General features: G+C 48.9%; 1 protein-coding gene across 1 annotated transcript in view; it reads right to left on the reverse strand.

The window, feature by feature from the left end:
• The window catches only part of Pygb (glycogen phosphorylase B), a 48,956-nt gene that overhangs the window by 10,021 nt on the left and 17,054 nt on the right, over positions 1–21,881 (reverse strand). The window contains exons 2-14 of the mRNA XM_027421556.1: positions 20,829–20,930; positions 16,706–16,784; positions 14,446–14,549; positions 11,310–11,441; positions 9,560–9,671; positions 9,048–9,130; positions 8,149–8,292; positions 7,534–7,626; positions 6,294–6,440; positions 3,781–3,944; positions 2,777–2,891; positions 1,750–1,851; positions 829–976 (exon numbers count right to left, since the gene is read on the reverse strand). Of these exons, the coding sequence (XP_027277357.1) occupies positions 829–976; positions 1,750–1,851; positions 2,777–2,891; positions 3,781–3,944; positions 6,294–6,440; positions 7,534–7,626; positions 8,149–8,292; positions 9,048–9,130; positions 9,560–9,671; positions 11,310–11,441; positions 14,446–14,549; positions 16,706–16,784; positions 20,829–20,930 (1,525 nt within the window). The remainder of the gene's footprint in view (positions 1–828; positions 977–1,749; positions 1,852–2,776; positions 2,892–3,780; positions 3,945–6,293; positions 6,441–7,533; positions 7,627–8,148; positions 8,293–9,047; positions 9,131–9,559; positions 9,672–11,309; positions 11,442–14,445; positions 14,550–16,705; positions 16,785–20,828; positions 20,931–21,881) is intronic.

Below are 21,881 nucleotides of genomic sequence, written 5' to 3' on the forward strand. Positions count from 1 at the left end.
AGTGGACACCAGGCAAACTTCAGATTACTTAGTAACTCCTATCAAGGACAATAGGGGTGGACGACACCAGGGTCTCAGGAATCTTACATGCCCTGCCTCAGGGTGGGCCAGACCTCAGCTGGACTACTCACAAGGCCATGCACTAAAGAAACATGGCTCAGACCTGGGAGGAAAGCCAGGAGCTTCCCTGGCAGGAGCCTGCTACAGCATTTTCCTGGGCATCCAGCTCATGCAGAGCTCCAGGAAGAAGTGGCCTGCAGGCTCAAGCGCCAAGACACAACAAAGAATAAGCCATTTACATGATCAAGAAAACCAGAGAGCAGGGCTGGAAAGATGGCTCAGCAGTTAAGAGCACTGGCTGCTCTTACAGAGGACCTGGGTCTGGTTCTCAGCACCCACACAGTGGTTCTAATAAGTAGTCTTTCCAAACCAGACAAAATTCATTATCAAAATAATAAGCTTAAAACAAAAACTAAAATGAGCATGAGACCTTGCCTGGGAACTCTACAAAGCCCTACTGCACTGAAGTTCAACACACTGTTCTCGGCCCCCACCAAAAAAAGAAAACCAACCAACAAACAAAACAAACATGGGCCTCGTGATCCAGTCCTGAGGTTTCCCAACCCCAGGCTCCAACACTGAGCACTTAGAAAACCCAGCTGTGCTCAAAAGGAACTTCTCCCTCCCTCTCTTTCTCTTTCTCTTTCTCTTTCTCTTTCTCTTTCTCTTTCTCTCCCTCACACACTGAAGGGGTTGAGGATCAAGTCCTGGGCCACCTGGGCTCCTGAGGGAGGGAGGACATCACGGCAGTGGGGACCTGGAACTCACGGTTGTACAGGGTGATGATATGCAGGCAGTTGAGCAGCTGTCGCTTGTACTCATGGATCCTCTTCACATGAACATCAAACATGGAAGCAGGGTTGATCTTCACCTTGTAGTCCTTCTCTAGCAGGGCCGAAAACTTGAGCTTGTTTTCCTGAGAAATGGAAGATGCTGGCTATGCAGATACCGGAACTGCCTATGAGCTCTCCCAGGCCCACTGGCACTCCCACTTTCTACCTGACCCAAGAAGACTCTTGTCTCTCCAGAAACCAGCATAGACAACACTGGGGGCTTAGAGCCCAGAGCTGGGGACATTAGGGGGGAGTGGGGATTCGGGAGACATGGATGTTCCGCCACACAAATAAATGGAAAACTAGGGCCGAGTACAAGCCTGGAGCTATGCAGAGAAACGAAGACGACAAAAAAAGGGGGTACCACAAGTGTGTCCTGCAGGAGTCGGTGGGAGTGAGGCACAGTGGGTGAGAAGTGACAGGAGAGAGGGCCTTGGAAACTGCGCACTACCATGGAGACTCAAGACACAACTTTCTGCTGCCCAAATGCTGGCACCAACATCCATGTCAGATGACACCACCGGGGGACATTCTTAGGTTCTGATGAACTGGAGATGCCTGTGACCTGGCCAGGGTCTAGTAGCTGCCACAACCTCAGCTTTCCCACATGAAAATGGAATGCCCCTGCCAGGGGTTCCCAGAGGCTTCTCTGCGAGTTGTGGATGGAAGAACGGACTGGGGTGAAGGCTCACGTGGCAAGGCTGGGTTCACCCACTTGTTAATGGCATGAAAATAAATGGGTCCTTATCTGGAGAGCTGAGGTAGGTCCTGACCCCAGCTCCTGGGTGCCTACCCAAGTCCCAGGTGCTAAGCCCGAGCGAGCAAGCGAGGCAGACTGCAGGCCAAGGAAGCCTACCTGCTTGATCTTGGCTATGTCTCTGATGAAGGCCTCATCGTCGACCAGTGACAGCAGCTTCTTCAGTTCGCTCAGATCAGTCAGGAAACCTTCCCCGATTCTCTGGGTTAAGAGGACACACGAGTTCTGTTCACCATGCCTGAGCCACCATGGAGCTTGTCCCTCCATCTGTCACCTTTCATCCTTCTCTCCCTGGGATCTGCCTGCAATGCTGGGCCCTCATGCCACCCTCTCTCATGCCCACAGTTGTATGGCCACTAGAACACAACAAACTCACAAGACTTGTCAGACCCCACTTTCCAGTATTTCCTGCTTGAGACACCCTATCACAGGTGACACCTTGGACTAGCAAAACAATTCTTCCTCCCAACCTGCCTTCTCATTACCCCTTATCATTTCCAAGGCATCCCATTAAGGTTCTTCCTGCTGTCTGCCTCCCACAAGCCACGCCCCCACCAGTCCCCACAAGAGGCCTGGTGATGTATGGATACTGTGCTGGCTTCCTGACCCCTTGGGGGCATGAGTAGTGTACCAGATCTGTCCCCAGAGAAGCTACTCCCTGCCCCCAGCCCACAAAGTTGCAGGTGGACTGTCTTTCCCAGCCTCAAGGCACTACGGCCCTTCAAGGAAGGCCTTAAACATACCCCGAAGACCAGACTGCAGCATAGGGTCCAACACATGACAGCATGTGATTAGGGACACAAGATGCTTCAGGGAACAGCTTCTTCTAGTCTTCTCAGGCTGGCGTCTGCCACTCAGCTATATCCCAGGCCTTCCTGAAGCCCAGGCTAGCTTTCAAGCTGGCACATAGCCAGAGCTAGGCCATTACGGTGTGCCAAGGGGTCTCTACTGCTAATGTACCAGGGCCACTGCTAGACATGAAAGAAATATTCCTACTAATTCCACAGCCACTCTGAGAAAAGCTTGGTAAGCAACCTGGGGGCAGCCTAAGCTTCTAATTTGCCTACTGCTCCTTTCCAGACTCTGGCCTGGTATCTCACAGGACACAGCAAGGCCAGGGACTCACCTCCACAATGATGTCTGCCAGCCCCGGGTTGCACAGCAGCAGCCACCGTCGGGGTGTGATCCCATTGGTCTTATTCTGGAACTTCTCTGGCTCTAACTCATAAAAGTCCTTAAAACTGCAAACAAAACAGGGACTTGTCACAAAGGCTGTTTTAAACCAGGTGAGACCAAAACTGTAAGGCCTTTACAGGCACCTCCCGAGAGGCCCCAGAGCTCAGCCACTGGATTTTCTGAAGCATGCCAAGGGTGTGCCGCTCCTGAGAGCTGGAGCAGTATCGCACAGGCAGCACCTGACTGCCTGCCACGTGTGGCTGTGGCTTGTGTGACTATCGTGTCCTAGGTGTTAGGACCTAGCTGTCTCCAGAGAGATCTAGAAAGAACAATCAAGGTCATGAGCGTGGAGACTGAGCAGGCAAGAGAGCTCACACTCTGGCGCTCACTTTCCATGTATGTTGAAGACACCCAACTGACAAGCCGGTTGTGGGGAGAAATACACAAAGTGCTGGGCCAAAACACAGGAGGGCTTCTACAGGGACGATGTGGCTAAGGACCCTGCACCCACGGTGCTGCCCAACTGGTGGTTGTGGTAGGTATTCAGCACTCTGGTGAAAGAATGGGAGGAAGAAATTCCTCAGCTGTCACACTTGTCACCGCATCTGCTGGCCCCAGACACTCAGCCCCACGTGGGGCATCCACATTCCCCAACCTGCAGCAGGTGCACCGTAACTAGACACTGTAAGTAGGCAGGAGCACAACAGGAGCGACTACTGGCAGGAAAGAAAGATGTCTCTCCAAAGTCACCCGAGTCACTTGCGAACATAGTGGTGTGTGATGTGGTGGGGGCTTTGGACACCTTCACCATGTCCAAAAGTGACTCAGTGGCATGGGGCCTATGTGGCCCACCTTGGTCATGGAATGGGTAGCAGACAATTCCACACTAGGCTGGAGATCTAAGAGGGAACCCCCCACCCCCACCCCAGGCTTGGTGAAGAGCCCCTCACTCACACAGACTGCTTCACAATCTCGGAGTGAATCCTTGCCACGCCGTTCACTGCATGGGACCCAATCACACACAGATGTGCCATGTTGATTCTCTTGCAGTCCCCTTCTTCAATCACAGACATCCTCCTCAAGCGGTCCACATCCCCAGGAAACAGGGCAGCCACGTGCTGGAGACAGGATAGAGGTAGTCTGAACATCCCACAGCAACTGAGGTGCCCACCAGTGCTTAGGAACAGCCACCACGCCTATAGGAAGGTCCACCTTCAAGTGGCTGCAATGTCCAGCCCTGAACACCAGTGTTCCAGAAACTAGCCACTTATCCCAGTGTCCTCCCCAGAAACCTATATCAGATGAGCTCACAGGGGCCCTGAATTGCAAATTTCACCCAGATAAGTCTCTGGGACCAACAGAGCTATTCTGAGGAAGTCAGGATGCCAGTGGGGTATGAGAGTGCCATCCAGTTTATGAGGGGAGAGTTAGGCCATGGCCCCTGGTAGCCTGAGCAGCATTAAGCTATACTTATATTAGGGGGACAGCTGTTCTCTCCCCAAAGGGTTGAAGAAGTCACAAAAAGGCTAGGGCATGGCTAGGTGACAAAATGATTGCACAGCTAAGAAAGTGCTCAAAAGCCTTGGCCATCAGAGAAATGCAACTCAAAACAACTCTGAGATACCATCTTACACCAGCCAGAATGGCTAAAATCAAAAATACCAATGACAATCTATGCTGGAGAGGATGTAGAGAAAAAGGAACTTTTCTCCATTGCTGGTGGGAGTGCAAACTTGTAAGACCACTTTGGAAATCAGTATGGCGGTTGTCCAGAAAAATGGGAATCAGTCTACCTCAAGATCCAGCAATTCCTCTCTTGGCATATACCCAAATAATGCATGTTCTTACAACAAGGACATATGTTCAACCATGTTCATAGCAGCGTTGTTTGTAATAGACAGAACCTGGAAACAACCTAGATGCCCCTCAACTGAAGAATGGATAGAGAAAATGTGGTACATTTATACAATGGAGTACTACTCAGTGGAAAAAAAGCAATGGCATCTTGAAATTTGCAGGCAAATGGATGGAACTAGAAGAAACCATTCTGAGTGAGGTAACCCAGTCACAAAAAGACAAACATGGTATGTATTCACTCATATATGAATTTTAGACATAGAGCAAAGGATTACCAGCCTACAATCCTCTTCACCAAAGAAAGTAGGAAACAAGAAGGACTCTAAGAGAAAAATGCATGGACCCCAGAGAATGGGAAGGGGCAGGAACTCCTGAGCTAATTGGGAGCATGAGGGTAGGGGAGAGGGAGCTAGCAGAATGAGAGGAGGAGAAGAGCAGGGGAGAGGAGGAAATAGAGGAGCAGAAAGGTTGAGTCGGGGAAGAATAGAGAAGAGCAGGATGAGAGATATCATAACAGAGGGAGCCATTATAGGTCCGAGGAGAGATATGGCACTAGGGAGATTTCCAGAGATCTATAAGGATGACACGAACTGACAATCTAGGCAATGGTGGAGAGGATACCCTAAATGCCCTTCCCCTGATGACTGATGACTACTTTATATGCCATCCTAGAGCCCTCATCCAGTGGCTGATGGAAGCAGAGGCTGATACCCACAGATATACACTGAACTGAACTCTGGAACCCAGTTGCAGAGAGGGAGGAATGAAAATCAAAGCGGTCGGGACCAGGCTGGTGAAACCCACAGAAACAGCTGGCCTGTACAAGGGGGAGCACAGTGACCACAGACTGCTGTCTGGGAGGCCACCACAGGACTGAATCAGACCCCTGATCATGGATGTCAATGAGGAAGTCTCCACACTAGATCTATGGGGCCCCTGGTAGTATTTATCCCTGATGTAAGAAGGGACTTTGAGAGCCCATCCCACGTGAAGGGATGCTCTCTCGGCCTAGACACATGGGGGAGGGCCTAGGCCCGGTCCAGGATGATGTGGTGGGCTTTGGGGAGCCCCCATGGAGGGCCCTCCCCTCCCTGGGGAGGGGAGGGGAGGGAGAGGGAGAAGGAATTGACACGTGAAGCAAGCTTGTTCCTAATTTAAACTAATAAAAAAATTAAAAATAAATAAATAAATAAATAATGATTGCACAGCAAACTCAAGGACTGGGATTCATCCACCCCCAGTATTAAACACATGCAAAAGCATGACAGTTACCCAAACCAGAGAGTTCCCTGCTCACATAGCCCCGTCCTCTCTGTGGTAATACAGAACACAGCTTCTGTTTCTGAATTGCCCGGAGCTGTCAGGACACCTCCAGCGCAGCCCAGGAAAGACACCCAGATTCCTAGCCTGCTCAGAATGGACCTTTGAAAAAAGATCTATCTGCATTCGCTTCTCATTTACAGAGCAGGGGTCTCACAGGTCAACCAGGAACTCTGCCAGGTGACGGTCCTCGGTCCTCACAGTACAATCCCTCCTCTTCCAGGCAGGATGAGGCCAGTGTGGTGGAGCTATCATGTGTTGTCCGACCCCTTCCCACCACCCAGGCTCACATCCAAGTGCCTCTGGTTGATGGTGTAGATGATCTCCAGGTGGCGTGGCAGCAGCTTCTCAAACATGGACACTGGCCAGCGCTCCAAGGCCTCAGGCAGCACCGTGTGGTTGGTGTATGCACAGGTCTTCTTGGTGATCTCCCAGGCCTACACATCAAGAACAGCAGATGTCACAGGGACACACTGCAGCCACGAGGGAAGGCCCTCATCCCATCCCTGCTCTGTGCTCCCCAGGCTAGTCACCACACTGACATGACCACCTAACTTTCACATCCCACACATGTAAACACACACGGCATACCCTGTCCCCTGACCCTATTCTCCAATTACTTTCTAATTTCTCCTTTGTAATCCCCCTGCTGTTGGTGAACTATCAGAAAATGGGGCAGTTTTCTGATAGTTTCCCTTAAAATGTCTGACACCCACAGTGCAGAGGGCACTGGTTACCATGTGGCCTGCCACCACAGGGTATATATTCCACCTCAAGGGGAATGCACACCACCAGGCCAGAGAGAGGCTCTGGTTTCTGAAAAGGATAAGAAAACTGCCTTATGGTTTTCTAGTGATCTAGTTAAAGCTCAACCAAGAAGACGCTGCTGTACCAAGAAGAGGACCAAAGGAAATGGAGCCTCTATACAGTCTTCAAATCTGAACACTGTAGACCTTCCAACTTCCTTTCCTCACTACGTAGCCCAGTCTGGGTTTGAACTTACTACCTTCCTGCTTCCATCTCCTGAGTGCTCAATTAGAGGTTTGCACCACCATGGTCAACTAATATATTTCTGAAGGCTTAACACTTCTAGGTTGTTTTGTTGTTGTTGTTTTTGAAACAGAATATCACTCTGTAGCCCAGGCTGTCCTGGAACTCACTCTGTAGATGAGGCTGGCCTCAAATTCATAGAGATCCAGCTGCCTCTGCCTCCCAAGTGCTGGATTAAGGCATACACCACCATGCTTGGCCAAACTTCAAGGGAAAAAACATGTACAAGACCCCTAGAGTATTTATCCTTGTCTCTTCTGTCCTGTTACCCTTGTCCACCATGCGTCTGTCCCACAGAGCATCCACTTCCTGGAACCAGACATTCTCTCCAGGGCCTTGGCACTCTCAAAGGTGAATTCCCAAACCTCCTGCGGCTGGGAGAAAGGCCCTACTTCCTGGAAGTAGCTCAGCCCATACTCATGTGTGGGGAGAGTTAGGCCCCTGGTCAAAGGAGGACACTGTCTTTCCCTTCACACTCACCTTATCCCAGTCTACCTTCTCCACATCCACCAGGATCCGCATGAGCTCAGGAATGGAGAGCGCCGGGTGGGTATCGTTCAGCTGAATGGCTACCTAGAGTCCAGGAGGGAGGCTGTTCAGTTGTCTCACCCCTGGCACCTGAAGTGGTGAGCCAGGCTGTGAAGGAACCATTCTAGGAATGTACTCTGGAGAAGCCCAAGAGCTTAGCTTAGAGGCGCCAGGAGGGTGCTGCTGGCTCTGCTGTGACCTGCAGTCACCTATCCCCTCACGTAGCTGCAACCCGTGGGCAGATGTGTCCCTAGAGCAGCTATGCTCCGAGCAAGTGCAGAAGGGACTGCAGGATGTAGTACCCTCACAAGCCACTTTGCCCTCATCTCAGAGGGGACAGCTTCGTTTGGAATTACTTCCGTGAGCCTGTAACATGCACCAGGAGCCTTTCACAGTGACCTGCCGGCCTCCACTCTGACACACCAGGGCTGCACTGGTTTTGGAAGAGACCCTGAGACTCAGGACACAATGCCATCTTCCTCTTGCCTCTCCCAAACACGAGGAAGAAACCTCAGAAGCCTAAGGATGTCCCATCCCTATGACATTGAATTCATTACTTTTACAGACCTTGTCTGGGAACGTGTCAAAACAGGTTCTTACTGGGTCCCGGCAGCCGAACCTGGAGGACTTGAACCTTCGAATGATGTCCTGAAGGGTGGCGGCCACCACAAAATACTCCTGCTTCAGCCGAAGCTCCTTCCCCTCGAAGAACTGCAAAACAGTACTATCGTGGCAGCCAACACCAACCCAGGAACTCCACCAACCCAGGAACTCCAAGACTGATGCACTGGAGGAGCCCTGCATTTTCTTGCCCCTATCTCCCACACTTATCCCTCTAGAGGGCCTCGTCAGGTGCCCTACTCAAGGTGGCAGGCTGGATGGCTGCATGGTCAAAACCAGCCTGCCCAACAGCAGGTCTGCATATACACCTTCAGCACAAGGTCACCTAATTACAAGGTGTCTGGTCTATCAAAGAGAGTGACAAGCCCACCTATGAGGAGTGTCATAGCTACTCAGAACCGGTTCTCAAGACAGACATCAGGAGACACCCCACATCTGAAGTTCTGGAATGTACCCAGTTTCCAGGGACAGAAGCATTTGACTTCGGCCTCCTGCACTGATGTGCACAGATTACTTTAAAGAGTGCACAACTAATCAAGATAAGCAAATTCTGCTGGTTTATTTTTGGTGTTGGGGACTGAGCCCAAGGCTTTGGACATGCTAAACACAGGGTCTACCACTGAGCTTTGTCCCTTCCAGGGCTCCTCAAGTCACTGGACACTACAGCCAGGTGAGAGCAGAGAATCCAGCTGTGACCAGAGGCTAGCATGTGACAGGAATGTGGTAACACTCTTCCAAACATGCCCTGGCATTGATGCAAGATGGGCGCTATCTCCCCATGTATACACACATAGGTCTCCGGCTTACATGTCTACACTTCAGAAAGTGTCACGTTAGCCACTCACATTGTCATTGGGATACAGGACCCTGGAGATGTTCTCAGCCAAGTTCCTGTCCAGGACAGCTTCGATGTAGTCCCCAACGTTGACTAAGGAGAGACAAAGCCCAGTCAGTGCTGCCTCTGTGCAGGCCTGAGGGTCTTGTGAAGAGAGGCTGCTACAGCTGCTCAGCAGCTTCCTGGAGGACTCGGAGATGCCCTTGGCCACTGCCATCTTCATCTCATCACAGCAGAGCAGCCAGCTCTGCTCTCACAGTGCCTCATTCCCACTGCACACTACCAAGCCCCAGCTCTTTTCTTGGGGACATATGGTCTAAATGACCATGACCCTGGCTGCCTGGAGCCAGACATTCTGTCCACCCTACCTCTTGCTTGCAGGGGGTCTGTAAGGGCCACACACTCCACAAGATGCCCCACCCCAGCAGACAGTACAAAAACAAAGACAGGAGTGGTGAGGGCCTCATGTTTAGATAAAACATCTAAACAGACAAGCGCACAGGAGGCGCAGCGGGAACTTACAATCCTTCAGCTTGAAATCATTGGGTGCCTTGGCAGACCACAGCCTCATGGTGTTGACGGTGTTGTTCTTATATCCAGGCACTGGGGTGTCGTAGGGCATGGCGAGCACCACCTAACCACAAGAAAGCACACTTAGGGCTGAATCAGCAAAGACCCCCTCCTGCCCAGCCACCATCCCATGGCAGGAGAGATCTAGCTCTCCACAGTCCCTGACCCATCGGTTCCCAGGCTCCTACCTTCCCTCTCCTGCAGAACACACCCACCTGTCAGAACACTTGCCAGAGTGCCAAGCCTGCCCTCTCAGGGTGCCATCCATCCTCAGAGCAAGGCCGTCTGAGAGGGATGGCAGCCACACTCTGACATCTTTCCCAACCACACCTGTCTCCCAGCTTCATCTACTTTGGTACTGGCAGCAACTGAACAATCTTCCCATGCTGGCCTCAAGGTGCCACAGCACAAGCACCCCACCCCTTCCCCAGTGCCCATGCTCTCTCCTCACCCACTCTGCTTTGGCAAGTCCAGGCCCTGGCTAACTCCTACTGACACCTGCTCCCAGTTTCGGACATCTTTGGCAATGCTCCTTGTGTTGGGTGCCTTGACCATATGGACCCTCTATGTACCTAAAACAGCCCAGACAGAAACACAGCCACTCTGCCATGTTCCCTCCTTGCCAAGCCAGCCAGCCAAGCAGCTTTGCAAAGTCAGTTGGCCGACAACCATAAAGGACAGTGTGTCTGGATCACCGGGAGTAACGCAGGTATCGTTTTTCTCTTCGTATGTGCTGCCAAGCCTCTCCCCCTGTCCTACAAATGCTCATCTTACAGAGGACAGGTCCCAGTCATCCACTGCCTGCCCACAGTCAGTCTTCAGAGCTAAGGCTCTCATCATGCACAAAAAGCAATCATCACAAACACATACATTTAGAACACAGGTTCACTTCTCTGTGTTCGCGTGTGTGACCCTGTACAGCTCTGTACAGTAAACTGTTCTGGCTCTAGACTGCTGTAGGTCCAGGTTTCCTATTTAAAACTCTGTTTTAGAATATCAAAGGATTCCCCAGCCGCCAGGCTTCCATGTCTGCTCATCCATTTACATCACAGATAACTGAGACTCACTATTCTAACCTTGTTCCCTGCACTTCCCTCTTCCAGGATGCTCTCCCCTTCTCCAGGGACCAAGGTGTGTGCCCCCACCCCTAGAGTTGATTTGTTCCTTGCACTACATCTTCCCAGACCAGCACCACACTGTGGCCTTCTGGGAGAGAGAGACACTGGCCAAGACCTAGCATACCCACTAGGAGCCTGGCTAACTCAGACACTACGTAAGAGCTATAGGTCATAAGTGGTACCAGGAGACAGCAGTGGTCAGTGCTCTGTGATTGATCTGGGAGCTGTTTTCATCCTCCCGGAGCCAATGCCTTTCTCCCCATCAGGACTTGATTCTGAGCTCTGTCACTAAGATCTAATACTGTGTCATCTAGTAGTGTGAGGACACTCCGGCTGCTAGCACCCCAAGACACATCACTGGCTAAACTGAAAGACTGCTGATGAGATGTGTCATAGTCTACAGCCCAAAGTACAAACATCAATGAGTGTGAGAGACAAACCCTTCCTTGGGCTCTACCTTAAGTCCTCCAAGGAAGCAGTATGTCCCCCGGCTCCCAAAATGAAGTCAAGATGATAACAAAAGCCCTCACTCAGAGCAGCCCTCTTGCTCAACAGCAGTGTGTCCGTGGGTTGGGCCTTCATACCTGTGTGTCCAGCCATAGGACACCATCAGGGGTGTGTTCCACTCTCCCGTAGAAGTGTACAGGCAGCATGTACTCAGGTCGAGCTTTCTCCCACGGGTTCCCGTAGCGCAGCCAGTCATCAGCTTCTTCAACCTGGAGGGGCAGCCAGGAAGGAAGTGCTCAATATGGAGGAGATAATGCCAACAAACTAACCCTGCTCTTGGCCAGGGCATGCAAAATACAGAGATCGAACAGTGCCTGGCACCAAAACACCCAGTCAAAAGTTCCAACCCAGCTGGGCGTTGGTGGCGCACGCCTTTAATCCCAGCACTCGGAAGGCAGAGGCAGGTGGATCTTTGTGAGTTCGAGACCAGGCTGGTCTACAAGAGCTAGTTCCAGGACAACCTCCAAAGCCACAGAGAAACCCTGTCTCGAAAAACAAAAAACAAACAAAAAACCTCACATGGATTCTCATTATTGGCGGGCGTTGGTGGTGCATGCCTTTAATCCCAGCACTCAGGAAGCAGAGGCAGGTGGATCTCTGTGAGTTCGAGATCAGCCTGGTCTCCAGAGTGAGTGCCAGGATAGGCTCCAAAGCTACACAGAGAAACCCTGTGTCTTGAAAAACCAAAAAAAAAAAAAAAAGAGTTCCAACCCAGGGGCTGGAGAGGTGGCTCAGAGGTTAAGTGCATTGCCTGTTCTTCCAGAGGTCCTAAGTTCACAACCATCTATAATGAGATCTGGTGCCCTCAAGTGAACTAATACCCTTGCACTAGGGGTGAATCTTGAAAAAAAATGTTGATAGCGGATCTCTTGTGAGTTCAAGGCCAGCCTGGTCTACAGAGTGAGTTCCAGGATAGGTTCCAAAGCTACGGAGAAACACTCTTTAAAAAAAAAAGGGAAAGAAGGCAGGCAGACAGACAGACAGACAGACAGACAGACACACACACACACACACACACACACACACACACACACACACACACACACCACATACTGCGTGACTCCACTTACAGTAAATGTCCAGAGCAAGCTGACTCAGGACAGTAGACAGAGGGTTAACAACTGTCAGACACTAGTCACGATTATAAATGGGTAAGCATTCTGGAGATGGTAAGTAAAGCTGACTTCCCAACTGTGAACCTTCCAAGAATGAATGTTATACCTCCATAGGGACAGAGGTTAGAGTGCTTGCTGAGCAAGCATGGGGACTGGAGTTCAGTCCATAAAAATTATGGATGGCCAGGACTACTTGTACACACACACACACACACACACACAGGAATTTGTACCCACACGTCACAAAACAAAAACTAAAATATACACATGCACACCAAATACATACATGAAGATGGAAAAAAAAAAGGACAGTCATAGTGTAGAGTTTGGCATGGTGGCACATTCTTGTAATCACAGCCCTTGGAGGTGGAGACAGGAGAATGAAGAATTCAAGGCCAGCCCCAGCTACTAGCGAGTTGGAGGCTAGCTTAGTTATGTGTGGCCTTGTCTTAAAACAAACAAACAAAAAGCAAGCCCTAAAGTCATAGAGCGAAAATCAATGTGTACCTGGCAGGCACCCTCATGAGAATGCCCAGACACAGTTCAACATGTGGCCCTTGACCCCTTTAGGGATCAGATATCAGATATCTTGCATATCAGAAATTTAAACTGCAATTCAGAACTGTGGCAAAATTATAGTTAAAAGTAGCAACAATTTTGTGTTTGGGGGTCAACATATGAGGAACTGTATTAAAGGGTAACAGCATTGGGAAAGTTGAGAACCACTGCCCTAGAGGATGCTGCTATTTGGACAAACCATCCATCCTTTAAGTCAGCCATTTTCCCAAACCTAGATCAGTGAATACACAAAACCCATGCAAATTCCCATCAGGACTCTAAAGGTTTGAGTGAAACAAATGTTTTTGTTTTGTTTTTTTTCCTTTGAATTAAACAAGTCCCAACATGTGACTCTGAAGGTTTGTTTTGAGACAGGAGTCTCATGTAGCCCATGCTGACCTGTAGCTGAGAATGATCTTGAACTCCTGATCCTTTCGTCTCCTCCTCCCAAGTTTGGGGATTACAGGAGTTAAGCACCATGGCCCCTTTATAAAGTGCTGGGGATTGAGCTCGGGGCCTTGTGCGTGGCAGGCAAGCACTCCACCAATGAAGCTGCCTCCTCTCTGCTGGGATTTGTTAACAGCTCTTGCACAGAAGCAAAGAAGCCTAGAAGACGATCTAGGGCGTTCAGGAAGGTGACACAGAGTCAGTCACCATGCATTTCTATTCCCAACAAGACTCTTCTGTGCATAGTGATCAGTCCTGCCTTCTGACCCTATGGCAGCATTCCCTGCCCTGTCACTCAAAGTTTTCAGTACCACAGCTGGTGTAGTCCTACAGAGTAATCCCAAAGTCAGCTACCTTCCCAAACGTAGGCAGCAACAGGCCTACCCTCCTCACTGACTCACTAATAGCAGGTTCCTCAATCCTTCCACTAGAGAGCTCCACAGGTCACAGCCTTGCCTGCACTTGTTGCTACCCAACCGCTGCCTCAGTGGTGCTGGGAATGAAGGCAGGTGGTGGGAACCGAAGCTATAATAATTCCTATCATCCTAGTCTAGTCAAGTCTATTGTTTTGAGTAAGGGCCTTGCTGTGTAGGCCTAGCTGGCCTAGAACTGAAAAAGTGGACCAGACTGGACTCAAACTTATGGCAATCCCTCTGCCTCTGGCCTCTTGGAGGGCTGGAATTACATGCATGAGTCACCATACCTGGTTTGCTCCTCTAGCTATCAGATTGTCTCAGTGGATGAACCCCAACTGTAACACCCTCCTGCCAAATACAAGCATCTCAGGACACCAGCACACATCTCATGGTGTCCTGGACACCACTGCTGGTGTACCCCTCTGGGATCTTCTGAGGCTCAGATGACCAGCATGTCCTCCCCGCATGACTTCCCTGTCACCATAAAGAAGCTGTTTGCCAAGGACTCACACAGGATCAGCCTAGCCAGAGCCGACTGCTTCTTGCTGTGCTGTGCTAAGAACTGGCTAGTTCTCCCCAGGAGTGTGGAGCACAGTCAGATGAACTCCAAGAGCACACACTCACTTTTGTATATGAACGAGGACTGGAAAACAATGGAGACACCTAAGATCACCCACCTGCCAGCCATTGACAATCTTCTGGTTGAAAATCCCAAATTCATAGCGGATTCCGTAGCCATATGCAGCTAGACCCAGGGTGGCCATCGAATCAAGGAAGCAGGCTGAAAAATCCAACCAAAAATCACAGCTCATCACCAGAACTCAAGAGTGCTGGACACCATTCCACTGGGAGTCAGCCAGGAAGTTGTCAAGGAGCCAGTGATAACCATAGCAACCTCAGTTTTCACAAAAGGTGACATGAGTCCCCTCACCCAAGAACAGAGAGCAAAAGTGAGGAATCCCAGAGATCATGGTTAAGTCCCCTCACTGCCAGCCTGCTCACAAATGTGTGGCTTGTCTTCTGTATACTCTAAATTCACAGCTCTGATGGCAAGGACACATCCGACTCTATCCAGAAACGGGACCACTGATGTACACCCATGGCCCAGAATACTAAACACCCAAGCCTCTAGGGTTCCATTGTGAGCTGCTGCAGCATGTCACCAAATGGAGCTCTTGTTTTGTTCCAAGCCAAACCTCCTAAGGGGCTGGAGGGATGGCTTAGCAGTAGAGAGCACTGGCTGTTCTTACGGAGAATCCAGGTTCCCGTTCCATCACCCACATGGTGGCTTACAACTGTCCTTAATTCCAGTTCCAGGGGACCTGATGCCCTCCCTCTTCTGACCTCTGCAGGCACCAGGCATGCATGCCACGCACATACATCCATGCAATGCACACACATAAGGTTCATTTTTCAAAAAATCAATTTTGAAAAACTTCCTGAGAAAGAGATAAAAATAAAACAGTGTTTTGAATAAAAATGCAGAAAGAAGCTGTGTTGTATTTCTGGCTTAGGCCAGTGAGGTGGTGCATCTCTGTGAGTTCCAGGCCAGCCTGGTCCACACAGTGAGCTCCAGGCCAGTCAGGGCTACATAATGAGACCTTTTCCACCTTCTGGCTTTGAAAAGGAGGGCTGTGGTGGATCGCAGTGGTACAATGCTTGTCAGGTACGTATGTAAGGCATTGCTAGCTTTACAAAGAAAAGCGTGTGGGAGAGAAGGAAGGGGGTAAGGAAGCAGGAGAGAAAAAAATGGAAGGGTGCCACGGGGAACACTAGCAGAGAAAACACATGTCTAATTCACCAAATGCAGACACCTGCAAGCAAGCGCAATGAGGAAGGCCTGGACTTCTGTGCTAGACGCACTCTTCCAGGAAAGAAACAGACCAATGAAGCCATCGTGGGTTCACACAAGGTCAAAGAAGAGGCTGGACAGGGAGAAGGAGGCATCCAGGTCCAGGCCATGCAGGGCAGGTGACAAGGAAAGGTGACATGCTATGGGCATCTAGGCAGAGGTGGGACCTTCTGAGCTCAGAGGTGAGTTTACCAGGTAAAGAGCATGGGGGCTTCCATCCAGGAAGGGACGCAGGCTCTGCATCATCAGGGCAAGGACAAGGCAAGATAGTGATGGCCACGTGCCATGAGGGTTGGGCAAAGAGTAACTGCGGACACCTGAAGAGTGGGCTCACTTTCAAAGCCAGCACCATGCCTGGCCTGACCCGTGGCCTCTGAGAGGAGGCTGTGACATGTGGGGGGCAGGGCAAGTCATTTCTTTATGTAGATTCAAGTGCAGTTTTATTTGAGAGAAACAAGATGCCTTAGAAATCTTAAAGAATTTAGTTAAAATTTGAAAACACACAGGTACGTTTTAGAGTTTATCTCAGTTTATAAAATGGCAACTTCCAAAAAGGCTGGGCATGGGTACCCTCCCTCTCTCCCAAACCTCATCACAAAGCTAGACTGCTTTTTCGGCTTCTATGTTTGTTACCTAGCTTGTTCTGCCCCCCAAAGTCTGTAAAATACTCAAAGAAAACAACACTTATGGGTGTTCTCAAATGCAGCCAGAGAAGGCAGCACGGCCCAAAGCTTGGCCCTGTTCTAACAGGAGTCAATAGGGTATGGGCAATATTCCCAAAGCACTGGCTTTTCAGTCCTGGAAAGTGGTGCGGGAGGGGAGCTCTGGGAACCTTCTTGTCACCACTGACCCAATGCTGGCAAACATGGGTTTCATGATAATTACAAAGTGTCCTGGCTGGAAGAGAATGTACATTTTCCCTTTTGTCTAATGATGGCAAAGATTTTGACACAAACACATTTGCCCATGCCTCTGAGGGGGCCAGTTTATGGTGATGGATGGACATCAGGAGTACACTGGATGTTGGCCTTGCCCTGTGAGCCTCCACCAAGCCAACAGGTTAGAGAGACACAAGAACAGATTACCTGCCAGCCGTCCCAGGCCGCCATTCCCAAGGCCAGCATCCTCCTCTATTTCCTCCAGCTCTTCCAAGTCCAACCCCAACTGCAATGAAACACAAAAGTGACATTTCAGTATTGTGAAATGGCAACAAGTTGAAAGTATTTAAATTTCCAGTCGGATTTCTTTCAGACTGAAAATTCAATGGTAAAACTTAATGCTAATTAATGCACAGAAGTGAAAGTTTTCAGGTTATTTCAAAACCTACTAATAGTGACTATTCAAAATTAGATACAACTAGTGGGGTGTGCAGACCCTATTTGTAACCCCAGCACCCAGGCGGCTAAAAACAGGAGGAGTCCTAATCCAAGGCCAGCCTGGGCTACTTACTTCACTGTAAGATCCTTAAAGAAAATAGAAGAGCTTAATAGCTACAAATCCTTGTTGACAGGCTATGAACCAACAACATAGTGAGCAGATTTGACCAACTGCCTAACTATGGTTTTCATGAAGTCCAATGTACCTACTTTTTTTCTTTTGTTGACTATGCTTTATGAAGTCAAAACAAAACAAAACAAAAACAACTACTGTGCCATGAACATTTACCTCCATATATTCCCCTGGAAGTTTGACAGTTTTAACTCCTACAGCTAGGTCTGTGATCCATTTTGACTCATCTGTCTATTTAGTGTGAGGGAGGGGACAGACTTTCCTTATCTGCTGTGTTATCCAAGTTTCCCAGTATTGCTTATTTAAAATGCTATTCTTTCTCCATGGAATTATTTTGGCATTCTTCCCCTTTATGTTATTATTACTGTTGTATGCAGCCCAGGCTAGCCTCAAACTTGCAGTTCTCCTGCTTTAGTCTCCTGATTGCTGGAATTTGATGGGGAATGTACTGTGTATGTTCATCTTACTGATTATTGAATAAAATACTGTTTGGCCAATGAGACAGCAAGTTAGACAGGACTAGGAGTCAAAGAGGATTCTGGGAAATGTAGTAGAGAAGTGGTGTTTCAGGCAGGAAGTGACATAGCAAGGAGACTCATATTTAAGTGAAGGAGAAACAGGAAGGGTACCCTTTTCCCTTCTCCTCCAGCAGAGCAATGTGATCCACTGGCAAGGAGGGACGCCAATAAGGTGTCCGATAAGATAAGTCTTATAAAATATATAGATTTACGATAATTAAGACTGAGCTAACAGATGAGAATCCTAGTCATTGGCCAAGCAGCATTTGTACCTAATATGTCTCTGTATTATTTTGTCCATCCACGTGATGGGCAGAACTAGGGAGGCTGGCAGAGACCGCCCTCATGGCGGTAGGGCTGGGCGGCTTTGGAGGAAAGATTTATTGTAACAGTTATTATGAGTGCATAACCCACATCAGTCCCCCCCCCCAATTTAAAAGACTTATTTGTATGTGTGCATGTGTGTGCTGTGTGTGTACAGGCGCTCAGGGTCTAGAAGAGAGTGTCTGTTCCCCTGGAGTTGGAATTACAAGTGGTTGTGAGTCATCTCATGTGCTAAGAACCGAACTTGGGTCCTCTGCATGAGCAGCAAGCACTCTTAGTCACTGAGCCAGCCAGGTAGTGGTGGTGCACGCCATTAGTACCAGCACTCAAGAGGCAGAGGCAGGAGGATCTCTGTGAGTTTGAGACTAGCCTGGTCTACAAAAGCTAGTTCCAGGACAGCCTCCAAAGCCACAGAGAAACCCTGTCTCGGGAAAAAAAGAAAAGAAAAGAAAAGAAAAGAAAAGAAAAGAAAAGAAAAGAAAAGAAAATCACTGCTATCATCTCCCCAACTCCCAAGTTCTTTTCAAAAAAAAAAAAAGGAGAGATTTACCCTCAACATGCAGGCTTATTTCTGAACTCCTGGTTCTGTTTGGTGGCTGACACATGTGACCTTCTACCAGCAGGACCCAGACCTGGTCACTGCAGCTCTATAGTAAGTTTTGAAACTGGCAAGTGTGGGTCTCCCAAACAGTTACAGACTGTTTCGACTGCTTGTAACTCCACCGGGATCCACCCAGACAGGCCGATCACTTTGTCAGACTCCGCATCTTAACAATACTAAGTCTGCCAAGCCATTAATAGGAAATGTAAGCCTTCCTTAGTTTCTTTCAACTTCCTTTCAGAGTATAAATGCTGCATGGGGAGTCGTATTCTTTGCTACATTTTCACCTATTTTATACTTCCTTATACTACTATAAGCAGATCTTAATCTGCAAACTGAAGATATAGATGGTTTCTGCAATCGATCTTGTATCCTGAAAACTGATGGCACTCTTTTGCCACTTCTAGTATTTCTTTATGGATTTCTTCTGTTGTTTTTCAAGACAGGCTTTCTCTGTGTAGCCCTCACTGTCTTTATGGATTTCTTATGATTTCCTAGTTCATGTCATCTGTAAGTAGATGGCTTTACCTCCTTCTAATCTGGATGCCTTTTATTTCCAGTTCTTGCCTAACTACCTGGCCAGAACCTACTACTGTAGGACGTTGAGACAGTGTGAGCAGACATCCTGATGCTGTTAATAACACAGGCAGGTTAAACTCAAGATGGGAGGCAGAGTCAGGAAAATAACAGAAACTCTGCAAGATAAGTCCATTTCCACCAAGTAAACCACAAAACAGAGAAACAAACAAAAAAGAGATACATATAAATGAAGGGGAATTTAGGAGCTGTATAAATTTCAAGCATTCTGTTTTAGTTCTGAGGCAACCTGGGGCTAGAGAGAGAGATCAGCAGTTGGTGGCTCTTCCAGAGGAAACAGGTTCAATTTCCAGAAGCCATGTGGTAGCTCACAGCTGTCTGTAACTCTAGTTCTAGGGGATCTGATGCCCTCTTCTGGCCTCAAAGGGCACGGCATGCACATGGTGCACACATGTAAAAAATTAAAAATTAAAAAATAGAATTAAAAAAAGAAATTATAAGGCAATTTATATGATCAGCATCATGGAGTGGGGATGTCTGAGAGTCCCCATCTTCTAGAGATCATATTGAAGCCCTGAGTTAAAGCTGATGAGAATCTTTTCTATAGTACAAATGACTCCCAATGCGCTGCGGAAGAAAGCTGCTTCTTTTGAAGTTCTAGTTGTAAGAGTAAGCTGTTCCCTGAACGTTCTGGCATCTCATACCTTGAGAGGGGACTGGATCATGAAAGCTGTGACCTCGTGGATGGGTTGAGCAACTGAAGCCATAGGCTGAGTAAAGACTATCAGGGGAGGTCTAGTTAAAAAAACTGGGTCACCGAGGAGAAGGCATCCTAGGAGAGTGTGCCTGCTCCCAACCCCCACCATTGATTCCTGAACCCTGGGAGGGGAGTCTCTTCTGCCACATGCTCTAGTCACCAAGACATGCTGCCTGTCTCAGGCGCAGTGAAACTGGCAGCTAAAATGAACTTTATTTTTCTTTATTTGATTTCGCTCAAGTATGTTGTCATAGCAATATAATGGTATGATACAGCCTTAGAGAAGGAGAGACATGGGTCTCCAGCAAGGCTTACACCCATCAGGTCCCCCAAACTCCTCCTACCTATGCTCTATACAGAGCAGGTAGGATGCTGCAGTGTAGGTGGGAGGAGCCCTCTCCAAATATATCCATGCAGCAGGGGGGAGACTGCAGGGTCTCAGCGCAGAACTTCCCCATCAGAGACCAGCGTTCCAGGGAAGAGAGGAGAAGGAAAAGACAGGCTGGGGAGACAAGCATAGCTCTGCTGAGACTACAAATGACCTGTGCAGGAATTATCCCAAAGAGAATGGTGCAATGAGGAGCCTGTAGGAAGGGCTGACTCCTTCCAATGAGAGGAGGGCACTTCCACACCTATATAGTAGACTGAGTTCAAGAGGGTGCCTTAAGACAGGGGAGTGAAACCAAATGGATCAGGACATATTCAAAACCTACCTCTGGGGTAGAGTATACCTTTCTAGAAACTTCCAAATCATAGCATCACCACTCAACTCAGTCCTCCCATAATAATTCCATTTATTATCTTCCCTTACAATCTTACATTCTCCCCCTAGGAGGAGGCATGCTGCCTGCCAGGACAGTCCTTTCTGGTGGGGTAGCGCACACCATGGCTCAGGTGTCCATTCTCAGAGGACACAAGTCCTAACATCGGTGATCACTCTGCAGGGGACAGATTAAACATACCTGATAAGTGGCTTCATCACATGCAGTCTGAAGGCCCAGGTTCACCATGGTGTTCTGCAGCGTGCGGCCCATGTAGAATTCCAAGGAAAGGTAATAAATTCGCTGAAGAAGTAAAGGAAAGAAACTTAGGTTTCCCACTCTGTCCACACAGCAGGGAGGGAGTCTCGAAGCACCTAGGCAGGACTTTAATGTGAACCCAATGCTGATCCCTTACTTGCAGGGTAGCCCTACCCTCCTGAGTCTTTAGTGCCCAGAATGGACTTCCTATGACAGGGGATCAGGTTGTCCTATAACTGGGGAACAGGCTTCCATGGCCAGCAGATTCCACAGTGAGCCAGGCTGGCCTCTTCCCAGCTGTGTGCCCTAAGACAGGCCGTTTTTGTTGCTCTAACACTGTGATAAAACAGCCTACAGAGGAGGGAATGTTTCCAATTATTAAAAATACACTGGCCATGGTATGTGTTCTGTTGCTCCAGCTACTTGAGAGACTAAGGCAGAGGGAGGACTTAAGCCCAGAACTGTGAAGCCAACCTGGGTGAGCTGGTGAGACCCCCATGTTCAAAAGGGTGGCTTCTTGAACCCACAGGAAGTGCACAGTAACCAGGAATGAGGATGCTGGCAACCTCCTGAAGATGTTTCCTCAAGGCAAAGTCTGGTTTTTACCAGCTGTGCGGTAGGTTTGCTTGGTGTGGGGTGTGAGGTGTGTGCATGACTTAGGTGTTTTAACTTGGACTGTGGCCACACACAGTATACCAGACCAGACAGGTTCTAGGAGCTTCTGTCAAGACTCAGAAATCAATGCCTCACCAACAGGTGCTGACATGCAAAGACATCCTGGAAGCCATTTCAGAACCAAACAGGAATGGCTCTTAGCCAAGTTCCCTTATCTAACTGAGAAGAGTCCCCAAAGGGAACATGATGCTTCCATCTTCTTCCTGACACGATGTTAGCCACAAAGCACCAAACAAAATGAGACAAGAAAATAATTGGTAGAAAAACCACTGACATTGATGAGAAAGAACAACACTGGCAGAGTTAGTGTCCCAGAAAAAG

Source organism: Cricetulus griseus, chromosome 6 (assembly GCF_003668045.3).
Source record: "Cricetulus griseus strain 17A/GY chromosome 6, alternate assembly CriGri-PICRH-1.0, whole genome shotgun sequence".
NCBI classification, from domain to species: domain Eukaryota; kingdom Metazoa; phylum Chordata; class Mammalia; order Rodentia; family Cricetidae; genus Cricetulus; species Cricetulus griseus.